Source organism: Trachurus trachurus, assembly GCF_905171665.1.
Source record: "Trachurus trachurus genome assembly, chromosome: 2".
In the NCBI taxonomy this organism is placed as follows: Eukaryota; Metazoa; Chordata; class Actinopteri; order Carangiformes; family Carangidae; genus Trachurus; species Trachurus trachurus.
This window is the reverse complement of record NC_139914.1, coordinates 13,488,535-13,510,099: the sequence shown is the minus strand read 5'-3', so window position 1 is coordinate 13,510,099 and position 21,565 is coordinate 13,488,535. Positions and strand designations below refer to the sequence as shown.

Genomic DNA, 21,565 nt, shown 5'->3' with positions numbered 1-21,565 from the left:
CATAGTAAAAGAGCATTCATCTAAAAAAAAAAGAATGAGAGAGCAAGCAGCAAAAGTTGATTTATTTGAAATGTTGATCCTTATATTTCATATATCCAGGATGTTTTTGTGGTTTTAAGAACTAAAAGCCATCCCAACAGGTCAGTCCAGGGCCGTTGCTAGGAATTCTGGGCCCCCTGAAAGAATACTAAAGTGGGCCCCTTTAAAGAGGGCCCCCTAAAGAAACAAAGTGGACTTTTCCACTTTTTTTTCTTAGACTACGTATCATGTCTTATTTACTTTGTTTTGATGCTAATGCAGCATTACTATGAGTATTAGTCAGGGTCTTATGCAGAATAATTCAGTCATACAAAGATTAGACTACTGGGATTTTTTGTGAAGCCTGAGAGGGTTTTTGCTCTTAAATGTATTTTGTTGTGGGTCAACAAAGTGTTAAATATGGGACCTTTAAGATTTTGGAGGTATTGGTGGGTTTTCGATAAGAGGATGTTCCACTTGGGGGGAAAAAAACCAAAATGTACTCAGTAGTGGTTTCTAGTTTATTGACAGTGGCTCAAAATATCAATGTTATAAGAGATTTTTCTCCGATTGCATCATTTTTTTGGGGTGATTTGAAGCGGATTTCAACAGTCACAGTGAGATTTGGTGCAGAAAGTCCGGAGTGGTTACACTGAGGTGTTCTTATCTTATCTACGCTCTTCTCTTCTCAGTACAGGAAGCGGTCCAGCTTCCTCTGGATGTTTTCGAAGGCGTCTCTACCCAGGTAGTCGGCCTGACCAGCCTCCCACCGCCTGCGATGCTCCAGCTGCTCCCGCTCCTCTCGCTCCTCTCGCTGCTCTCGCTGCTCTCGCTGCTCCCGCTCCTCTCGCTGCTCCCGCTCTCTGTCTGCAGCCCTCTGCCCCACGACGAGGAGGGAGAATAACAAATCAGTCTTCAAAGAGAATTCATCACAGGGAACATCAGACTCTCGTTTCAGGGCTGAATTTAAAGGTTCAAGCTCTCATCTTTTCGCACAAACAGAATAAGCAGTTCAGAATTTGTAGATTTTCATTTCAATTTTCTTTCATATCTCATCGGTCTTCTTTACTTTGCAACCAACCTGAGTCTGATTGGTTTTGCATTCGGCATCATCTTTTAAACCCTGAACAGATAGAATCTTAATCTTAGATGGATAATAGATATTACAATATCATCATACTTCACTAAAGCAATGAAGTGTCGTTTAAAAAGCTTTCTGAAGGCATATGTACAATAGAAATGTGCAGAACCTGAAATCCAAAACTGAGCCTTAAAATGAGCTGTTAGGATTTCCTTAAAGGGATAGTTCAACATTTTGGCAAATTGGCCCATTGCCATAATCCCTATAGTCATAGCAGTAGGTTCGTTACCTTTATTTGTCGGTGCGAGTTATTTTTAGAACGGCAGAGCAGAGCGGTGAGCTGCTCAGAGCTACACTACGGAGGCTCATTATGGGATTTCTTGGTTTCCCTCATCAACTCATCAAATACACAATCCAACAACTCCACAACGCTCTGGTGGACAAGTTGTGAGCTGCACATTCACCACGCTATGAGATAATAACACAACGTTACCAGACAGAGTTGTTTTAGAGGGAAATTCATGCAAAACCACTGATGCGCGTTGCCTTCAGGGACAGTTTTTCATCAAGCAGTCTCTGTATTTACCTCTAAAACAACTTGGTCTCATAACGTTGTGTTATTATCTCATAGCGTGGTGAATGTGCAGCTCACAACTTGTCCACGAAAGCGTTTTGGAGTTGTTGGATTGTGTATTTGATGAGTTTGATGAGGGAAACCAAGAAATCCCATTAGCCTCCATATAGCGTAGCTCTGAGCAGCTCACCACTCTGCTCCGCCGTTCTAAAAACAGCTTGCACCAACAAATAAAGGTAACGAACCTACTGCTATGATGGCAATGGGCCAATTTGCCAAAAATGTTGAAGTATCCCTTTAAAATGAGCTGTTTCCTGGATTTCCTTAACTTTGTGATGTCATAACGCAGTGACTTTTGGTATTTAAAACCTAAAAAAAATATATCTTCTCATGGATCGACACTGTTTGATACTGTTTATTATTAGAAAATGAACTAACTTTTAGCATATCAATATTGATCAACTGGAATTAAAGGGTTTATACGTACAATTTGCGCCTCATCGCTGTCCTCCAACCCCATCGCTCCCAGAGCTGAGTCCAGGTTCTCTGTCCTCTCAGATGATGTGGACTCTTCTTCACACTCTGCTGCTGCGTCACCTGTTTGCGACGGCTACAAGGCACAGAAGTCATGTTACGCATTTTCTAACACGACACAGTGACAGTGATGTTCAAACATTGCTGTTCGGCCTAATCTTACAAGCTTGTATAAACACAATGCATCAGGCTGGAAATGAATGAAACAAATGACAAGAAATGCAACGCGAGGCTCGGTGTCCTGTGCTAGATAATGGGCTGTGTGTGTGTCCCTGTGTTTCTTTTTCTTTTTCTGCCCGATGTCAAACGCAGTCGAGCAGAAACACTCATAATAAATTAACAGTCTCATCTACTGGAACTAACAAGAGGCACTCGAGCTGCCTAATAACACACCATAATAATCTCCATGATAGATTATAAACACCAGCAGCTATGCTAATAAGGTCATTCATTAGGCTAATTAATGGATTGATTAGCAAATATTTCTAATGACTACAGTACTTACTTAGCTTCATAGTGAATGTGTGATTTTAAATTAAAGAGGACGTGCTATGCTAATTTTTAGCTTTATACATTTATTTGGGTGCTATTAGCTTAGATGCTATAAAAGTTCCTTGTTAAAGGTGCTTACGCCTACTTTAGCAATGATAATATACCGCTATAAAAGGTGTGTTGTAATAAAAACAGTTGTGTCCACTGATTAAATGCAGTCGTTTTGCATTTTGAAGAGGGAAACCCCAGATATTCATAAAATAAATGATGATTTTAACCCTCCTGTCGTCCTTCTGGGTCCAATCTGTTCCCTTCCTTCTTTCCACAATCATTTTTCCATTCCTTCCTTCCTTCCTTCTTTCCATCCTTCCTTCGTTCCCTTCGTCCTTACTTCTTCTTCCATCCTCTTTTGTTATCTAATTGGCCCAATCTGTTGCCTCCCTCCATCTTTCTTACCTTCCTTTTCCCTTCCTTCTTTCCACAATCATTTTTCCCTTTCTTTCTTTCTTTCTTTCTTTCTTTCTTTCTTTCTTTCTTTCTTTCTTTCTTTCTTTCTTTCTTTCTTCCTTCCTTCCTTCCTTCCTTCCTTCCTTCCTTCCTTCGTGCTTCCTGCTTTCCTTCCTTCTTTCCCTTCGTCCTTCCTTCCTTCCTTCCTTCCTTCCCTTTGTCCTTCCTTCCTTCTTTCCTTCCTTTTTTCCTTCCTTCCTTCCCTTTGTCCTTCCTTCCTTCTTTCCTTCCTTTTTTCCTTCCTTCCTTCCTTCCTTCCTTCCTTCCTTCTTTCCTTACTTCCTTCCTTCCTTCCTAACTTCCTCCATGCTTCCTGCCTTCCTTCCTTCCTTCCTCCCTCCATCCTTCCTGCCTTCCTTCCTTCTTTCCACAATCATTTTTCCCTTCCTTTTTTCCTTCCTTCCTTCCTTCCTTCCTTCCTTCCTTCCTTCCTTCCTTCCTTCCTTCCTTCCTTCCCTTCATCCTTCCTTCCTTCCTTCCTTCTTTCCCTTCATCCTTCCTTCCTTCCTTCCTTCATCCTTCCTTCTTTGACCCAGGAGGACAACAAGAGGGTTAAGATAGAATTTGGTTTAAAATTCAATTAATCTGCTTTATGTTGGAGGTGTAGTAGAGACGGGTTGTTTTTTACCTTTAGGACAACAGAGGTGTTGTGAATTATTTCTGTTTATATCATTGAATTAAGCTATTTTTTCTGCTTTTATTTGAATAGACAGATACAGTAGGTCAACATGGTTTTACCAGGTTTAGCCACCAGGGAGTGAACGGCTTAAAAAGCTGCAGTATCTCATCCAAACAGTGACACAGTTGGAAAGACATGATGAAGGTACACAGACCAATATAATGTGCTGTTTGTTTTTACCATCTGAGGTTCAGACGATCAAAACGCTCTGGTGGACAAGTTGTGACCTGCACATTCACCACGCTATGAGATAATAACACAACGTTACCACACAGAGTTGTTGTAGAGGGAAATTCATGCAAAACAGCTGATGCACGTTGCCTTCAGGGACAGTTTTTCATCAACAGTCTCTGTATTTCCCTCTAAAACAACTCTGTGTGGTAACGTTGTGTTATTATCTCATAGCGTGGTGAATGTGCAGCTCACAACTTGTCCACCAGAGCGTTGTGGAGTTGTTGGATTGTGTATTTGATGAGTTTGATGAGGGAAACCAAGAAATCCCATGAGCCTCCATATAGCGTAGCTCTGAGCAGCTCGCAGCTCTGCTCCGCCGTTCTAAAAATAGCTTGCACCAACAATTAAAGGTAACAAACCTACTGCTATGATGGCAATGGGCCAATTTGCCAAAATGTTGAACTATTCCTTTAAAATGAGCTGTAAAATGAGGATTTCTTTAACTTTGTGATGTCATAACGCAGTGTCTTTTGGGTATTTAAAACCAAAAATACTGTATATCTTCTCTTGGATCGACACTGTTTGATACTGTTTATTAGAAAATGAACTAACTTCTAACTATCTTATCCAAACAGAGACATGATGAAGCTACACAGACCAATATAATGTGGTGTGTGTTTACCATCTGAGGTTCAGTCGGTGCTGAGAAATGTGCGAGCAGCGACTCGGAGCGGTCCAGGTTTTCTGTAAAGTCCCTCCTGACTTCCTGTTGTGGTTTCTCCTGGTCTTGACTGAGCTGTTTCCCTGATGTAGAAGCTGCTGTGTGACTGAGGTATTCCTTCCACCACAGGGTCACAAACTGCCCCATGGTGTGCGAGTCGTCGGCGACATCGTCCCCCCCCCGGCTGTCGGAGCTCCAGGGTTTCACTGGTCCCAGGAAATGGACAATCTTCGCGTTGTGACCAAACCTGAAGGTACAAAAAAAAGAAAAATCATGATTGTCATTGCAATTTTTGTTGATTTTCTGCTTTGATCTTTACCAAATCCATGAAGAAATATCAAACAAGCATCAGTCAGTAACATACAAAGTCAATGAAAAGATGCGAATGGATGCAAGGAGACATATTTTCATTTTTAAAAGACTACACACTAAAAAATGTTGGGTTATCTCTGTAACCCAATTTCTGAGTTATTGGTGTTGGGTTAAATTTTGGGGTTATTTTTCCAGAGTGTAACCTATTTTCAGGGTTATAGGCTATGAATCTAACCCAATTCCTGGGTTGTTCAAGTAATTGGATATTTTTTACAAGAGTTTACTTTTAATAGGTTTATATTAAAACATAAGATAATCAATTAAGAAAGTTTTCTTTCTCTTTTGAAGAGGTACTAATGATAAGTAATTGTACTTGAAGGACCACTTAACCACTTTTCAATCTAGGTCTGCAGGGAGCGCTCCAAACTTGTTAACCAGTGACACCACTGCCATTCATTTCTGTGACAGTGGTGTCACTTGGTAGAAAGGTTTGGAGCACTCTCTGTAGTTTTTAACAACCAAACTGTTGGGTTAAAAAAAAAAATTTTTTTAACCCAACTGCTGGTTTGAAGAAGGACAAACCCCTTTTTTTGGGTTATTTTAACCCAATGGGTTAAGAGAAAAAGAATAACCCAACCCAGCAGTTGGGTTAAAATTGGGTTATTTTTTAACCCAACTGTTTTTAGTGTGTATGCTAGGTCTGAAAACCTCAAAGCTTTTTACTCCATAGCCATATTAAAAAAAAAAATTGGGATATATTTTTATGACTAAGGCGGTTTTGAAACTGTGGTTAACTCTCAACAGAAAGAACCAAGATGTGTCTGTTCTCCTCTGAGTGTAAATGTGAAAACAGCCACGGGGGTGTAGAGTAGAGTAGAGTAGAGTAGAGTAGAGCAGGGGCGGACTGGCCATCTGTACGTTCTGGAGAATACCAGAACGGCCGGTACGGCAGGACGGCCGCACCCGGCCGCTGCGCAGCCGTCACAGTTTTTTTTTCTCTTGCTTATCATCTACTGTTGTTCCATGTCCAGACCAATAGGTGGCAACAACGCGCCTGCAGGCTCATAGATGCGCAAGGTCACTCGTCACTCAGCCGTTGACGGTGAGAAGTGAGTGTGAAGTGTAGCTCAACTGGTAAAGCACCTAACCTTGTAATCAAAAATCTTGCTCCTGTGTGGGATCGAATCCCTCCATAACCGTCTGAGTTTGGATAATGCATTTTCTTTCCCCATCATTATGATCACTCTGTCAAAGTTAAAGCGGTAACGCGAAATGCTTTTAACGCTTTTACCGCTTCGACTAGCAATTGTTTTTTTTGTTTTTTTCCCCCCAATCGCCTGTTCATTCAGCCTGGGGAGGGAGATGAGAGTGTGGGGGGGGGGGGTGGCGCAGTGGCGCAGTCTTAATTATAATGTTACAGAAAACCTGCATGTTTTTTCTCCTCATGTTCCTACACTAAAGAACCTGTTCTTCTTATCACCAAACGAGGCTGCTCTCCCTCTGTCAGCTGATTTTGTAATACCATGAATGGAAAGCATAAGAAACGTCCAGATCTGGATGTTCCTTATGCTTTCCATTCATATTGCTGTTATTTCAAGCAATATATATATATATATATATATATATATATATATATATATATATATATATATATATATATATATATATACTGTATATATATATATGTGTGTGTGTGTATATGTATATGTATATATATAATGTGTGGCCTCTCTCTGTCAAAAACGCCAGGGCCTATTTTCTGTCCCAGTCCGCCACTGGAGTAGAGTAGAGTAGACAGACACACTCACTGCTGGAACGCCGGGCGGTAGCTGTAGATGGAGCTGGCGCTGAGGTTGTAGATAAACGGCAGGTGTTTACTGATGTCCTCCACTGGCCAGCCGCTGAAGAAGGAGTTCAGGAGGCCCTGGTCCCCTCCTGAGGCCGGGGAGGGCGGAGGGGGGATAAAGGACAGATATTAGGAGGACAAACTAAAAAATATTATAGATGATTTGAAGGTAACAAGGGGAAATCATACAGGGCTAGGACAGTGACATAAATGTTGTCATTGAAAATACATTTTGACATGAAAACAAAACCAAGTAAATCAGAAAACATGTTGCACTTATAAAAAAATTGTAATAGAAAAAGTTAAGTAAAAATTGACACTCAAAAAGTTTCCACTGGAAAAAAATTACCAAAAAAAAGAGATTTTCATTTTTTACTTAATTTTTACTTACTGTTTTACTTTGAATTTAATTCTACTAAAAAAAATTGTACAAATAAACAAAATTGAAAACATAAACATAAAACAAGATTATACAAGATTGTTTTTTTGTTTTTTAATTTCATTTTATTAGAAAAAACAAAAAAATATATATAAATATTAGATATATAAATAAAACAACAATTGTTTTATTGTTATATACAAAACTACGGAAGTAGAATAAAAATGATTATGCTGAAATAAAATAGTAAAATTTCAGTTTTTCTTTTATTCAAAATAACTGCAAAATTGAAATATACAATATAAAGATATATATTAAAAAATGTAAATAAAACAAGATAGTTTTAATAGTTTTTAATGTAAGAGTATTGTGTTTTGAATTCTACTGTATGTATTCAGTAAAAAAAAGAAAAACATATTCAAGAAAATATTAATAAATAGAGTATATATGGACATTGAAGCAGACAGTCAGATTATAAGACTGTAGTTGTGTGATGTCTGTGTTTGGTTGAGAACAGATTGTCCAGTCAAGTGGAAAAACAAGGCCTCAGAGAGACAGAGGGAAGATGCTGCAGCCTGCTCATGATAGACTGTCAGTCAGAAACATTAAAAACTGCTCAGTCGTCCCGTAGTGTCAGCTGTCAAACACACTGTACCGCTGAGTTGTGAGTTATTATGAGATTCAAATGGAAAACAAGTGCATTTTTCCCGCTCCTCTGCTATTCATATCGTCAGTATTCGGAGCACACGGCCGGCGCTGCCCTGCTTGTTAGTCTGAACATGTTGTCATGTGTTACCAGGGCCGGCCCTCCAGATTTTGGTATGCCCTCTCAGGTTTGAGGCCATTTTCTCGAATTTAACATATTTTCTTAAATTGATTTTTTTAAGATACTTGCAGATGTAACAATACTCAAGTGTTTTATGTCTAAATATTAGAACCATTGCCCTACAACACTGTATAAAGAAATAATTTAGGCCAAATGCTGGAAATTTGAGGTCTGCTGTTTGAAAAAAATTCAAATCCCTTGTGAAAACACTCCTTCAGTCATGAGAATGAACAGTTTTTTGGTGCTTGAAATAGGATATGAATACAGTAATAGAGAAGTGTAGAAAACAAGTCTAAAATGACATTTTGTAAGATTGTTTTTGGAGCACAAATGTTGTCATTCTGCCGTTCTATTTTCACCAAATGTCTCAAATGTGAGATAAAAGAAGCTGAATATTGACTTCACATTACATATGAAGCTCATAGCTGCACGTGCAGACCTCAGGATGTTTGTGTGTTACCGTCAAAGCTGCCGTGCTGCAGGGCGTGATCTACCAGCGCGGCGTGGGTGTGCAGGGACGGTCTGAGGACGAACACGCCCGAGTTGAAGCAGTCGGGCCAGCCGGGATCGGGGGCCGCCGACAGCTCGTCCCTCTCAAACAGCTCGTCCACGTTACACAGAACCTGAGAGGAAACGGAAGGTCAGAGGTCAGAGGTCAAACTGCTGCTAAATTGAAACTGGCCTCAGACAAGTCACTTTCTCTTTCTACGGGTCACTCTCCTCCTGAAAGACAAAACATGTCGACTTTCCTCTAGAGGTTTACCCCTGAATATCCTTGTTTTGGAGTCTATTTAATGGCTAATGTCTCAGATTTAAAAAGGGATATTACACATTTTGAATGTGATTAACCCTCAAATTGACCCAATCGGTTCCCTTCCTCCATCCTTCCTTTGCCCCTTCCTTCTTTCCACAATCCTTCTTTACTTCCTTCCTTCCCTTCGTCCTTACTTCTTCTTCCTTCCTCTTTTGATCCAATTCACTTGGTCTGTTCCCTCCCTCCATCTTTCTTTCCTCCCCTTTTCCCTTCCTCTTTCCCATCTTTACCTTTGTCCTTCCTTCCTTCTTTTCCTTTGTCCTTCCTTCCATCCTTCCTTCTTTACTTCCTTCCTTCCTTCCTTCTTTCCACAATCCTTTTTGCCTCTCTCCCTTCCTTCCTTCCTTCTTTCCCTTCGTCCTTACTTCTTCCTTCTTTTTTGACCCAATCTGTTTCCTCCCTCCCTCATCTATCTTTCCTTCCTTTTTCCCTTCCTCCTTCCCGTCATTCCCTTTGTCCTTCCTCTTTCCTATCTTTCCCTTTGTCCTTCCTTCCATCCTTCCTTCTTTCCCTTCATCCTTCCTGCCTTCCTTCCTTCCTTTCGTCCTTCCTTCCTTCTATCCCTTCATCAACAGGAGGGTTAACCAAAATTATTCTTGTCTTTATTATATAAGAAGTTATAAAAAAAAAACACATCTGAGCAGTGCTTTACCTTCGAGGCCAATAGGAAGCTACACTGACTCGCTATCGGAAAATGTTACTAGCTTACTAGCATAGCATGCTAACTGGTGTTGCTTTCCAGCTCTGGATACATTACGTAACACATTCTACATGTAGTTAATATGTAGAGTTATTATGAATGAACCATCACTGCACCTGTTCCCTTTGCTCCTGTCATAATTACTTACTATGACCACTAGATGTCACCACAACATACATGTGCATGCACCTCAGTCCATGACTATCTAATCTATGCTAACTGAGCTTTGAACATGCGTGTTCAGGATGACATAAGAACATGTTTGCCCTGACTAAACAAAGACATGTCCTCTAACATGAGTACAGTATGGATTTAAGGAAACATGCGTGGCTTTGGCCAGAAGTTCAGAACATGAACGTAGCATGAACTTTTCTCTGTTGACTCTAGTTCTTGTTTGAACAGTGAGTTAGTTCACATTTTGCAGTGATTTGCGCAAAATCCACTGAAGCTCAGCAGATTTTTGTGTTTGTTTCTAAAAAAAAATCCTCCACTAAGGAGTGATCAAAGCTGTAATTTGAAATGTTTAAAACACAGTATAAAGGAATGAATGGAGGATTTATCTGTCCTTAAGGTAAGAAGCTTATTGTTCCTCTGTGTTGTTGGAAGCATGAAACCTTCCAGACACTTTGTTCTCCGACTAGAGTCGTAGTAATACTTTTTATTCCTTAACATTTCTGGTAATAAGGAAATCTTTTATTGAGGATTTATAGTTAATTACTTCATTAAAGGTCCTGTTTGTCATTTTTAGTGTAGTTTTATTGGAAGTATTGACATCTTTAAAGATATATTTCTGGTTTAAACTTAAACTCTCTGGCTTCACTCTCAGGCTGCCAATCAGGAGAAAGGAGGCTCTAGGCCTTGCTTCTGATTGGCTAACCTATTCCTGAGTTATCCAATAGAAATACAGCAGATGTCAGCTAGATTTTCCTTATGTCCACCTAAATTTTAGGTTGGGTGATGAGTCCAGATGTTCTGGGTGAAGGACATAGCTTAGAGTGCATCACCGGCTTGTTCACCGGTTTGCTTCTTATTAAAGGGATAGTAGCATTTTTTTTTAAAGTGGGGTTGTATGATCTACAAATAGCCCCTAAGTACTTTAATTGCAGTAGAAAACTCTCTGCACTCCTCCCGTTAGCAACGCCAGCCCATAATAGCCCTGCCCAGAGATTTACAACATACAGTGTTGTGAACATACCCAAAGAAACGGCCTATTTTCACGGCCTAAAAGAGGTTTTATCTGAAAAAAAATACACAGTTCCATTGTTCGCTATAATATAATTTTTTCCAGCCCTTCAAAGTGCAGGAAAAACACAGTTTTTATTTGGACCTAACCAACTCACGTATCCCTCCGCCCAGGGTTAGCGCCCGCCGATCAGCAGTTGGTTAGATCCAAATAAAAACTGTGTTTTTCCTGCACTTTGAAGGGCTGGAAAAAATTATATTATAGCGAACAATGGAACTGTGTATTTTTTTTCACATAAAACCTCTTTTAGGCCGTGAAAATAGGCCGTTTCTTTGGGTTCATTCACAACAATGTATGTTGTAAATCTCTGGGCAGGGCTATTATGGGCTGGCGTTGCTAACGGGAGGAGTGCAGAGAGTCTTCTACTGCAATTAAAGTACTTAGGGGCTATTTGTAGATCATACAACCCCACTTAAAAAAATGCTACTATCCCTTTAATAACGCAGTCAACAACCTGTAGGTTACGCGGACTCACGAGTGTGTCAGCATCTAGAAAGACACACTTGCTGTACTGGGTCAGAGTCCAGCAGTGGATCTTGGTGAAGGTGATGCCGAGCTCAGGACGTCCAAGCAGGGAGAGGTGGAAACGATCCTCACTGTCCATCAAGTCCACCACGATGACCTCATCAAACACACTCTCAAGGGCCAGCCTGTTGGAGAAGAATTACTTATTTAAAGTGATACGCCAACATTTTTTTTTTCGTGTCTTGCCTCACTCCCGAGTCCATGACCAGCAGATAGACACCATCCTTTCCACTGTGCGTGCAGTAACAAGGGAGATAGAGCCGTATCGCCCGTAATTAGCTTAGCTCAAACACTGGAAGTGTATGGGTAGTGTTAGCCTGCCTCCTACCTGAGCTGAAATCAGCAGTCAGGACTTCCTGCAAGATGGCGGACGGGTTAGCAGCATAGTTTTTTAGCTCGCCCAAGTCGGTAAAATCAAACCACTCAATGTGAACAACTCGACATATAACCGTCACAAACTTTGAGATGAGTGGCAAACGAGGCCGGAGGAAAAATAAAACCCCGCAGAAAACTCCAGAACGAACTACAAGAGAAGAAGTCACCGACGAAAGTGAACCTGAAAGTGACGCGACAGAGAAAATGGACCACGCCGAGACACTGAAAGCTGGACTCGCTGATATCCGCGGTGATATACGGGACCTCAAGCGAGAACTCCACAACGAGCTGACGACAATCAAAGAGGAACTCAAAGGTGAAATGAAACAAGAAATCGCTTCCTTAAGACAAGACATAGAGCAAAAGCTTACAGAAAGCCACAGAGAGTTACAGGAGCAGAGGGCGAGCCTAACCGAGGCGCAGGCTCGAATAGCGGAGCTAGAGGAGTATAACATGGATACGAACAACCTGTTACTCAAATTAACAAAACAGACAGACCAGATGCAAGACAAACTAACAGACCTTGAAGCGAGGTCCCGCCGAAATAATGTCCGGATTTTCGGATTGCCTGAGGACACAGAAGGAAGCTCCATCACAGATTACTTGGATCAACTCCTTAAAAAAGAGCTGGAGCTGCCCGACGGAACCAATCTACAAATACAACGCGCCCACAGAGCTCTCGCTCCAAGACCTGGTCCGGGCGGCGCTCCGAGAGCAGTGGTGGTAAACTTCCTAAAGTTTGAAACAAAGGAGATGGTCCTACAGAAAGTCTGGCAGAAGAAGGGGATACAGGTGGGCAATAAGAAAATCCAATTCGACCACGACTACCCCACGGAAATCGTACAAAAACGCAAAACATATCTGAGCATCAAAAGAGTATTGAAAGAAAATGGGATCCGTTTCCAGACGCCATTCACGAAAATAAGAATTCACTGGAGCAACGGTGTGAAGAGCTATGACAATGCGGAGGATGCAGCGCAGGACATGAGAGCAAGGGGATTAACTGTGGACGCATCAGACGAGGACGCGGGACGAGCGGCGGGGAGGACTGGAAGTGACCCGGGATGGCAACGAGCGAGTCACAGATCAAGCCATACGGCGGCACAACGAGCGAGGGAGAAGTTACAAGGATACCAGAGAAAATCTGATAAGTAACATCATGTCTGGAAAACATAACATGGCTTCGTATAATAGTAACCTGGGTTAATGATTTAAAAAAACAAAACAAGGCATGGTCCTTTGGTTGAGATAAATAATATGAAAAGGCTTCAGATATTACAGTTTTATAAACAGTAGCCTACCGACTGGATGAGAGACAATGTTGGACTTTTCTAGACTAAGTAGCTTTAGGTCTAGGGGTGGGCCCTCAACGGGAGGATTTCCCATCCACCCTCCAACAGGGACTTGGGGAGAAGAAGATTCCTCCTGTGGAAGTTCTAATGTTCTTAACTCTGTTCATGTTCATGTTCATATTTTTTTGAGTTGCTTGGGAAAATACATATGTATAATAGTGAAGCAATATGGTATGTAATGATCTGAATATACTGTCCTTAAATGTAAACGGTCTAAACACACCTAAAAAGAGAGGAATAGTTATAACTAAACTGAAAAAAGAAAAACCACATGTCATATTTTTACAAGAAACTCATCTGTCCCAGACAGAACATGAAAAATTAAAAAAATTTGGATTTAGAAATTCGTATTATAGTACATATAAACAAGGGCGTAGGAGGGGGGTTATGATATTAATCCCAAACTCAACTATATTTGTCTGTGAAAAGGAAATCAAAGATAAAGAGGGTAGGTACGTGCTGGTAAAGGGAAAATTAGAGAATGAACCGGTTACGTTGATAAGTGTCTATGCACCTCCAGAAAGTAGTAAACATTTTTTTAAATCTCTGTTTAATCTTATTGCAACAGAAAAGGAAGGTACTTTAATCTGTGGGGGGGATTTTAATATAATCTTGAACTATAGTTTGGACACAACAAGTCTAAAAGGGAATAAAAAACAGATATCAAAATTTGTAAAGGTGTCATTAGAAGAATTAGGAATGATAGACATATGGAGGAGCCTCAATCCTTTTGTAAAGGATTTCACACACTATTCGGCAACACACAACGTCCACTCAAGAATAGACTATTATTTCATAAATATGGAGGATAGACATAGAGTGACTGAGTGTACGATTGGAGGTGCAGATATATCAGATCATAATGGGCTATTTCTAAAAATAAATCTTAATGCCAGGAGAAGACAAACAATCTGGAGATTAAATGTAGGAATACTAAACAATAAAGGACTGGTGAAAGATCTGAAGGAAGATATTAGACAATATATGGAGGAAAATAACACGGGAGAAATGAGCCCACACATTATTTGGGATGCTTTAAAAGTGGTTGTTCGGGGAAAGTTAATAGCTAGAACCACATTATTAAAAAAATTAAGAAGAGAGGCATATTTAAATCACTCTCTAACATTGAGAGAACTAGAGCAAAAATACCAAAAGACAAATGACCCTAAAATAAAGAAACAAATCAAGGAAACCAAAATGAAGATAACTGAATTACTACTAGATGAATATGGCAAGAAGAACACATATTTGAAGCAAAACTATTACGAGATTGGCCCCAGAGCGACCAAACTTTTAGCCAAACGTATCCGAAAACAACAAGCACTGAATACCATTCAAAAAATTAGAGACCCTCATACCAATGAGCTAATACACGAACCAGAGGGCATAGAGAACATATTCAAGGGGTTCTATAAAAAATTATATACGCAGCCACCTGCAGCAAATGAGGAGGAAGTAAGACATTTTTTGGAACAATTAGATTTACCATCAATTGGCTCTAGACAAAATGAAAGATTAACAGCAGATATTACAAGAGAAGAGATTATTCAAGCAATAAACTCATTGAAAAATAACAAATCTCCAGGGAGCGATGGTTACCCTGCAGAATGGTACAAGCTTTTTAAAACAGAGCTGATACCAGCACTCCAGGCCTCCTTTAACTGGACTCTGAAAGAAAATAAAATACCTCTAACATGGACAGAGGCAATTATTTCAGTAATTTTAAAACCAGGCAAAGATAAAGACAGATGTGAAAGTTACAGACCGATCTCAATACTAAATATAGATTATAAAATATATACATCCATTATCTCTAAAAGAATAAATACATTTATAGCAGAATTAATAGATGAGGACCAAACGGGGTTCATATCAGGCCGTCAAACACAGGACAATATTCGAAGAACTTTACAAATAATCAGCAAAGCACAAAAAAGAAAACAAAGTACAGTGCTAGTTAGTATCGATGCGGAAAAAGCATTCGACTGCGTAAATTGGACATTTCTCTATCTAGTGCTAGAACGATTTGGTTTCAATAATAAATCTGTACATCTAATTAAATCACTATACCAAAAGCCTTCGGCTAGAATAAAAATTAATGGAAATTTGACAGAAAAAATATTATTAGAAAGATCAACCAGACAAGGTTGTTGTCTGTCGCCGACTCTATTCGCGATATTTATAGAACCTCTGGCTCAAGCAGTTCGACAAAATAAAGAAATTAAAGGTGTCATAATTAAAGATGTAGAACATAAAATCGGGCTTTTTGCTGATGACATAATAGCTTTCCTCGAGCAACCGAACACCACACTCCCTAATCTGATGAAGCTACTAGAACTGTATGGGCATTTCTCAGGATATAAAATCAATGTATCTAAAACTCAGATTTTAGCACTCAACTATTACCCATCAAGAGAAATCAAGGAAACATACAAATTTAATTGGAACTTAAAAGCAATCAAATATTTGGGTGTCATGATTACTAAAAACCTTTCAGAGCTATACAGTGCAAATTATAAAACTTTAAAACAAGAAATACAGAAAGATATAACAAGATGGTCTACCCTACCACTGGACTTTAATTCAAGAATTGATATAGTTAAACTAAATATATTACCCAGATTTCTATACATGTTTCAATCCCTGCCAATAGATATCCCCCAAGGCCAATTTGTAGGATGGGATAGAATGATCTCCAGATTTGTTTGGGGGGGCAAAAAGCCTAGAGTCAGATACAAAACGCTCCAGCTCCCTAAAGAAAAGGGAGGAATGGGACTTCCGAATCTAAGGGAGTATTTCTTCGCTGCTCAACTGAGACCTGTATATTGCTGGTGTAAGTCAGAATTTAGAGCAAAATGGAAAGATATAGAGAAAGAAGTAAACCAAATTCCAATTCAAAATATGATTGGTGATAACCAGTTATATAAGGAGCTTAAAATTAATATGGATCCAATTACAGTACACACATTAGATATATGGTTTAAAATACTGAAAATGTACAAGATTCAGAATGATGCAAAAATATTAAAATGGATAACTTACGACAACAATTTCAATCCAGCAAAATATGATCCGAGATTTTTACAATGGACAGAAAAGGGAATAACTGCTTGGTGTATGTTAGAAAACAAAGGTGAGCTGATGAGTTTTGCAAAACTCAGGGAAAGGTACGAATTGGATATGTGTGAACTCTTCAGATATTATCAAGTAAGGGACTACTATAAAAAGGAGATCAAGCCAGATTCCTCCAGGGAAGTGAATGATGTCATCCGAATTTTAGTAAAAGCATATCAGGAAAGAAACATAAGAATAATTTCATCATTATATCAAGGATTGAACAATAACAATAAGCATTCAACTACATATATTAAGATGAAGTGGGAGGAAGAACTTAATTTAGAAATTTCAAATGAGGAATGGCACGAAATGTGGAAGGTACATCACTCAACCACTTATTCACGAATCTGGAGAGAGTTCGCATGGAAGAATCTAATCCGCTTTTTTATTACACCGAAAATGAAAAGTAAACAGCTACGCAGTCGTCAAAAGTGTTGGCGGGAATGTGGATCTTTTGATGTAGACCATTCTCATGTCTTTTGGAATTGTCAAAAAATAACTGTATTTTGGGAAATAGTATGTAAGGAGCTACAGAAAATATTAGGATATGGTGTGTCGAAGACCAGTTCAGTGCTTTATCTATGTAAATTTTCAGATGAGACCGTTAACACTAGTGATGGCTATTTGATCAAAATACTGCTGGTAGCAGGCAAGAAAGCCATCACTAGAAACTGGGGAAAAGAAACAACACCAACGAAAGATCAGTGGCTGTCAATTGTGGAAGAAATATTTCTAATGGAAAAACTGACACATATACTGAGGCTACAAGAAGCTCAACTGGACAAGAAATGGGAGAAATGGACACTATACAAGACTCAAGACAGTATCGAACAGGAACAGTAACTGATGAATACTCTAACCCACAAGATAGTAAGAATAAGTTGTATTCCCAGGCAGCTTTTGTTATATTTGATTGTATTTGTATTTACTTATGTTGATTTGTCAATAAAAATTTAAATGACAAAAAAAAGAAAAAGAAATCAGCAGTCAGAAGCTGATTTCATTTTAGCTCTAAACTCTGTAAATATATCACTTTATCGACATTTCAAACATGTTTAGGTGAGAAAGTAGCCGTTTAGATCAGCAGTGTGTCGTTAATTTGTCTAAATACCAGCTGTTTACTATTTTGTTCGGACGAATTCGGCGCTACTCAAGCTAGCCGTTGTGACCAACGCACTTCCGGTTACTTTCACAAAATAAAACACCCGTTGCCCTTTACATACAGAAAACCATGAGGATAGAATTTGTGCTTTTACTTTGAAACAGGAAGCTAACCTACCCTCGATGTAGCTAGCTTAAACCAAAATAAACCGTCTTTGCTTGAACCCTCCGTTTTGACCGATCTCGTCCCGTTAGCGGCATTTGACCGCTCAAGATGCCTTACCGGAGAGTTTTGTCAGCTCTGAGACGAAGATCGGCCCGTTTAGAGTTGCTGAAGAGTTTCTCTGATGACTTTAGGTGGAGGCAGGCTAACACTACCTATACACTTCCAGCGTTTGAGCTAAGCTAATTACGGGCGATACGGCTCTATCTCCCTTGTTACTGCACGCACAGTCGAAAGGATGGTGTCTATCTGCTGGTCATGGACTCGGGAGTGAGGCAAGACTTGTAAAAAAATGTTGGCGTATCCCTTTAATATCTAAGTCAGATGATCGTCCGCAATACAATATCATCAGGTCGACACCCACCTTGACTGTTGTGAGACGTTTGGCGTGACCATGGCGACGACGCTGCGGCTCGTCCCGTGCCGTCGTAAACTCCTCGCCACGACTGTAGCGCCCATGCAGTAGGAGTCTGTGGTTGCCAGGGTGACAAAGGCCTCACCTGCTAGAGAGAGGAAGAAGATCACACTGAGCCTTTCTCCCGATTGGCAGGGCCGTTGCTAGGAATTCTGGGCCCCCTTAAAGAATACTAAAGTGGCCCCCTGACTTTTCCACTTTTTTTTCTTAGACTACGTATGTATTATCATTTTTTATTTAGCCTACTTTGTTTTGATGCTAATGCAGCATTACTATGAGTATTAGTCAGGGTCTAAGCAGAATAATTCAGTCATACAAAGATTAGACTACTGGGGTTTTTTGTGGGTCCCACTATACAACGGCCCTGTCGATTGGCTGACTGTTTAATGAACGATCCAATAAAAAATATCACAGATTGTAGTGTAAAATAGGCAACACATAGTCAGAGTTTGATGCATCAGTGCTTGTCTGAGGATGTGGAGCTGAAAATATATTCTACTATGTTGGTGACACTTTTACTGCAACAATCATTCTTTGTTTGAATCTTAGGAATAAAATAGAATCCATTATTGTCATTGAACAAAACAACGAAATTGAAATGCAATCCATAGTAAAAGAGCAATCATCTAAAGAAAAAAAAAAAGGGTTAGGCTCAAACAGGAAACTGTAATGAGAGAACAAGCAACAAAAGTTGATTTATTTGACATGTTGATCCTTATATTTCATATATCCAGGATGTTTTTGTGGTTTTAAGAACTAAAAACCATCCCAACAGGTCAGTCCAGGGCCGTTACTAGGAATTCTGGGCCCCCTGAAAGAATACTAAAGTGGGCCCCTTTAAAGAGGGCCCCCTAAAGAAAAAAAGTGGAAAAGTCAGGGGGACTTTTCCACTTTTTTTTCTTAGACTACGTATCATGTTTTATTTACTTTGTTTTGATGCTAATGCAGCATTACTTTGAGTATTAGTCAGGGTCTAAGCAGAATAATTCAGTCATACAAAGATTAGACTACTGGGGTTTTTTTGTGGGGTGCCTACTGGGCGCTGGGCCCCTAGAATTATCATCACCTTTCTCCCCTATACAACGGCCCTGCCGATTGGCTGACTGTTTAATGAACGATCCAATATAAAAAATATCACAGATTGTAGTGTAAACGCCCCAACCAAACCCTGCGAGGATGGATGGTGGGCTAGGCTTGGGGGTGTGACATCACAAAATTCAAGAAATCCTGACAGCAGATTTTATTGATCAGTTTCTGAATACAAGCTGTATGTATTCTCAGTTCACTTTGCTCTTTAATATTTCCGCAGTATTAAACCAGAACTTTTTTATTCATGGGACCTTTAATATTTATCCAGCACTAGATTATCTGTGACAGTAGCCATGCTATTAATAATTAATTTCTCTTTGAATGAATTCTTTTAATGTATTTATTTCCATTATGTTTTGTTCTAGTGTGTCAGAGTGTCACTTCCCTGGCCTGCTGTCTGCTGCAGTGGTATGTAACCTTTTGTTTGCCGTCATCTCAGGGTTGAGTGTAGTGTTACAATGGGCAGAGTGTGGAAAAGTCGGACTGGGTCACTGCACTGGTTTGTTTTTATCACCTCAAAAACTCAATGATCAGTGATCCCATAGTTCAGAGCAGGGGGAATTGGAACATTTTTATTTCTTATTTATTAAACGTAATGAATCTGTGCAGACTTGAGGTCAACTAACAGGTTCTTTTAAACAGTTTGTGTTCAGATTTAGATCTTTTATACAACATAAAGTCACCTACCTGACATGTTGTTGCCTTAAATCCAGTAGAAAACTAGAAGCTCAGCTCCTCCGAAGACGTCGGCTTTGAAAACAGTGGCATCTTCGCACCGAAACCGTTCTTATATACCGAGAGGATGAGTTCCAATGTGACGCCACACATGAAGTCTGTTTTTAACAGCAGAGAGTAGAGAGGGGGGAGTGTGTGTGTGTGTGTGTGTGTGTGTGTGTGTGTGTGTGTGTGTGTGTGTGTGTGTGTGTGTGTGTGTGTGTGTTTGTGTTAGCTTTATTTGTTCAACCAGTAGAAAGATATCTGTGCCTTGTGTTGTGCAACAGTGTGGAGATCCAGAGTTGTTGCCTCATGCAGCTCATCACTTTCACTTTTATCCATGACAGAGCTGCAGGAAATCACCGGTCCACACATACTACAGTAGCAGCACGGAGATGCTGTTGTATGTTCACAAAACTATCCAAACTCAGTTTATTTCAGAGCTACCACATGGTCTTCTTCATCAGTGATGGAGATCTATCTGTTGACACGTGAGCTTTGTAGTTCAGTGAACCTGTAGGACTTCTCCGCCATGTTGGCTCAAAGGTAAAAGAAAGTGATAAGGACCAAAGTTAGTCGACCTGAGCTTTTTTTTTTACTATAAGATCAAGACTTTCTGTTTGTCTTTACTAAACACATGACGTCAGGTTTATTTGAACTATAATAAACCAGGCATATGGTACAAAAGAAATGAAAAATTGAAAAAAAAAATGAAAAATTGAAAAAAAAAATGAAAAATTGGAGGAAAAAAATGAAAAATTGGGAGAAAAAAATGAAAAATTGAAGAAAAAAAATGAAAAATTGGAGAAAATAAATGACAAATTGAAAAAAAAAATGAAAAATTGGTTACTGGTTATGAGGTAAATATAAAAATAACGTCAAAACATTCATAAACTGTACAACAGCACTTTATTGAAAGCATGTACACGCACTTTGAATCCACTCTTGTAACGACTTGAATTAAAAACAGAAAGAAAAAAAAATCCCATAATACACTCATTCAACTTATGATCATGATTGTTGATGTTGAAAAGCTGAAAGCAAAAAAACTGCAGCATCGAAGCCTAAAAAGCAAACGTCAAACAAAAACACATCTATACACCATAATACTCGAGTATTTACAGCAAACAAGGAGGCAGCTCATTCTAATACGTCAGCATCATATCAACAACTGTAATAACTTCCCCCTCCCAAATGCAATAGTTCTGATTTTATGACACTTTTTGTGCTTTTTTTGTGATCTATCTTTCACACTGTAAAACCAAAATAATGAGCTAATAAAGGCTCATTAGCTTTTGGCACACAATTTTAGTGTTACAAATGTAAAGATATTGATTAGTGCAGCCCTTTAAGGACAAGTTAAACGTTAAAACTTGTCGTCTATGTTACATTTACAATGTCATTCATGAGACTACTGTAAGTTGTGTACATGTAGTAAGTTTCTCCTTTCTCCTTTTCCAAAAACCTTCATTCATCTCCTCGCAGTCGGCGTTAAAGATTACAAAGCTCCTTCTTCTGGATAAGTGTGATAAACACAACTTGACACATGGTGGTGTTATGCTGAAGAAACGACCAATACCAGCTCTCAAACAATTATTTAAAGGTCCCATACAGTATGAAGGTAGATGTCCAAAACTGAGGTTTGAAACACGCCGTCAGGACTTCCTGAACTTTGTGATGTCACAACCAGCCCACTGAAGTCCAGCATCCAACCTAGCATGAGTTTGATTTGCATATTTACCTGAAATCTGCTA

At 39.5% G+C, this 21,565-nt stretch overlaps 1 protein-coding gene across 2 annotated transcripts; it reads right to left on the bottom strand.

Annotated features, from left to right (window-relative positions):
• Window positions 1-521: 521 nt before the first annotated feature.
• gyg2 (glycogenin 2) lies at window positions 522-19,952 on the bottom strand. Of its 2 annotated transcripts, none has more exons than XM_083989184.1 (8): window positions 19,785-19,952; window positions 17,958-18,096; window positions 11,376-11,550; window positions 8,604-8,766; window positions 6,901-7,027; window positions 4,742-5,027; window positions 2,161-2,283; window positions 522-895 (listed from the first exon to the last, which is right to left on the bottom strand). In XM_083989184.1, exons 1-8 carry the CDS (start codon window positions 19,789-19,791, stop codon window positions 707-709), a joined length of 1,209 nt encoding a protein of 402 aa, XP_083845310.1. In that variant the 5' UTR covers window positions 19,792-19,952; the 3' UTR covers window positions 522-706. The 2 variants fall into 2 exon arrangements, with proteins under 2 accessions (XP_083845310.1, XP_083845311.1); XM_083989185.1 differs by having other exon boundaries at window positions 17,958-18,093.
• Between the last annotated feature and the right edge of the window lie 1,613 nt (window positions 19,953-21,565).

Excerpts from the sequence above, each read along its gene's own strand:
- gyg2 (XM_083989184.1), bottom strand. Across the intron at positions 8,767-11,375 it reads TTCTAGATGCTGACACACTC|GTTCTGTGTAACGTGGACGA; the intron begins GTGAGTCCGCGT and ends GTTTCCTCTCAG. Across the intron at positions 2,284-4,741 it reads CACCGACTGAACCTCAGATG|CCGTCGCAAACAGGTGACGC; the intron begins GTAAACACACAC and ends TGTGCCTTGTAG.